At 36.7% G+C, this 1,180-nt stretch overlaps 1 protein-coding gene across 1 annotated transcript; it reads right to left on the bottom strand.

The window, feature by feature from the left end:
- Positions 1–360: 360 nt before the first annotated feature.
- On the bottom strand, positions 361–1,035 carry LOC111386158 (hydroxyproline O-arabinosyltransferase 1-like). Its single transcript, XM_023010610.1, has one exon. It carries the CDS (start codon positions 847–849, stop codon positions 376–378), a length of 474 nt encoding a protein of 157 aa, XP_022866378.1. The 5' UTR covers positions 850–1,035; the 3' UTR covers positions 361–375.
- Positions 1,036–1,180: the final 145 nt, after the last annotated feature.

Below are 1,180 nucleotides of genomic sequence, written 5' to 3'. Positions count from 1 at the left end.
CATTATATACATGTACTGATTACAACTTTGGCAAATGTGTTTTGTCTTCTTAAGGAGTAAATCAAAGTTCATATTGCTTTCCTCAGAAACACGAAGGCATTAATCAAAAAATGCAATAAAGAGGGAGAGTAATAATTGAAAATAAGTCTATTTTGCACATTCAGTTCTAAATCCTAAACAACTGTCTATTTATAACCACAACTATTTAAAACCTAGAGAATCTGCAAGTTTACATTTTCAGCTTAGACTCTTAGTCAAAGCAATCTAATCAAGATATATAAAGTTAAAACATTTCAAGGAAAAATAAATAATTAGTATACAACACAAACATCCCACTTGGGAACACAAAATTCAGCTCATTTTTCGAAGTAATCATTAACTGAATTTTAGCAATACCAATATAATCGAAAGATTAAAAAACAAAACAAAAACCTGATCCATTCCAGAGGGAAGTGGCTGGGCAATAAATGTGGGAATCTCATCCATGAAGCGATCAGACTTTCCAGAGTGTAAAATTCTTGTGAAGCCGCCCATCTCAGAATTTGGTTTATTTTTCTGTTTCTTGAACCAGTAGTACATCACCCTGCACTGCCAAGTATTGTAGATTGAATCTGAGGCAGTGACTGCTGTGTGGAACAGCCTCTTAGTTTTCTTAGAGGCCGATGATGACGTGTCCCTCGGCATCCTGATGATGGGGTCCACTGAAAATGATGATGAGCCCAATGAAGGGTTTGAAGGGCCAGGGAATTCTTGCTTGAGCGATGCATTTGCAGATATTATTATGTTGTATGTGATCAGTGCCGCTGATAAAGTTATTACTAAAGTGAAGAACAAATTCCCACATCCCATTGTGTGTGTGCTAATTGGATTGCGGCGGCGGAGGCGGTGGTGAGCGGCAACTGGCAATGAGTTTTTTCTACCTAGAAAGTCGTCGTCCAATCCATTTGCTACATATAATAGTTGAGTATTTTGTCTCTTGGTGGTGGCAAGGTACTATGTTGGTTGGAGATAAAGCCTAAAGTTGGCCCGATTCAATAAAATTAATTGACAATTAAGAGTTTTTATTAGAGTCTTTTGACTTAAGATGAGTTAGGGAATTATTGGCAATTGAGTTGACTCGGTTTTCACACGGGAAACCGACTGATTTTTATTATTATAACTTCCAATTAAAATTAACTCA

The sequence above is a fragment of the Olea europaea genome, unplaced genomic scaffold (genome assembly GCF_002742605.1).
Source record: "Olea europaea var. sylvestris unplaced genomic scaffold, O_europaea_v1 scaffold34379, whole genome shotgun sequence".
NCBI lineage: Eukaryota > Viridiplantae > Streptophyta > Magnoliopsida > Lamiales > Oleaceae > Olea > Olea europaea.
This window is presented reverse-complemented; position numbering and strand designations above follow the sequence as displayed.

What these genes read in the sequence shown, in the direction of transcription:
- LOC111386158 (XM_023010610.1), bottom strand. Translation starts at nt 849, where the DNA reads ATGGGATGTGGGAATTTGTTCTTCACTTTAGTAATAACTTTATCAGCG.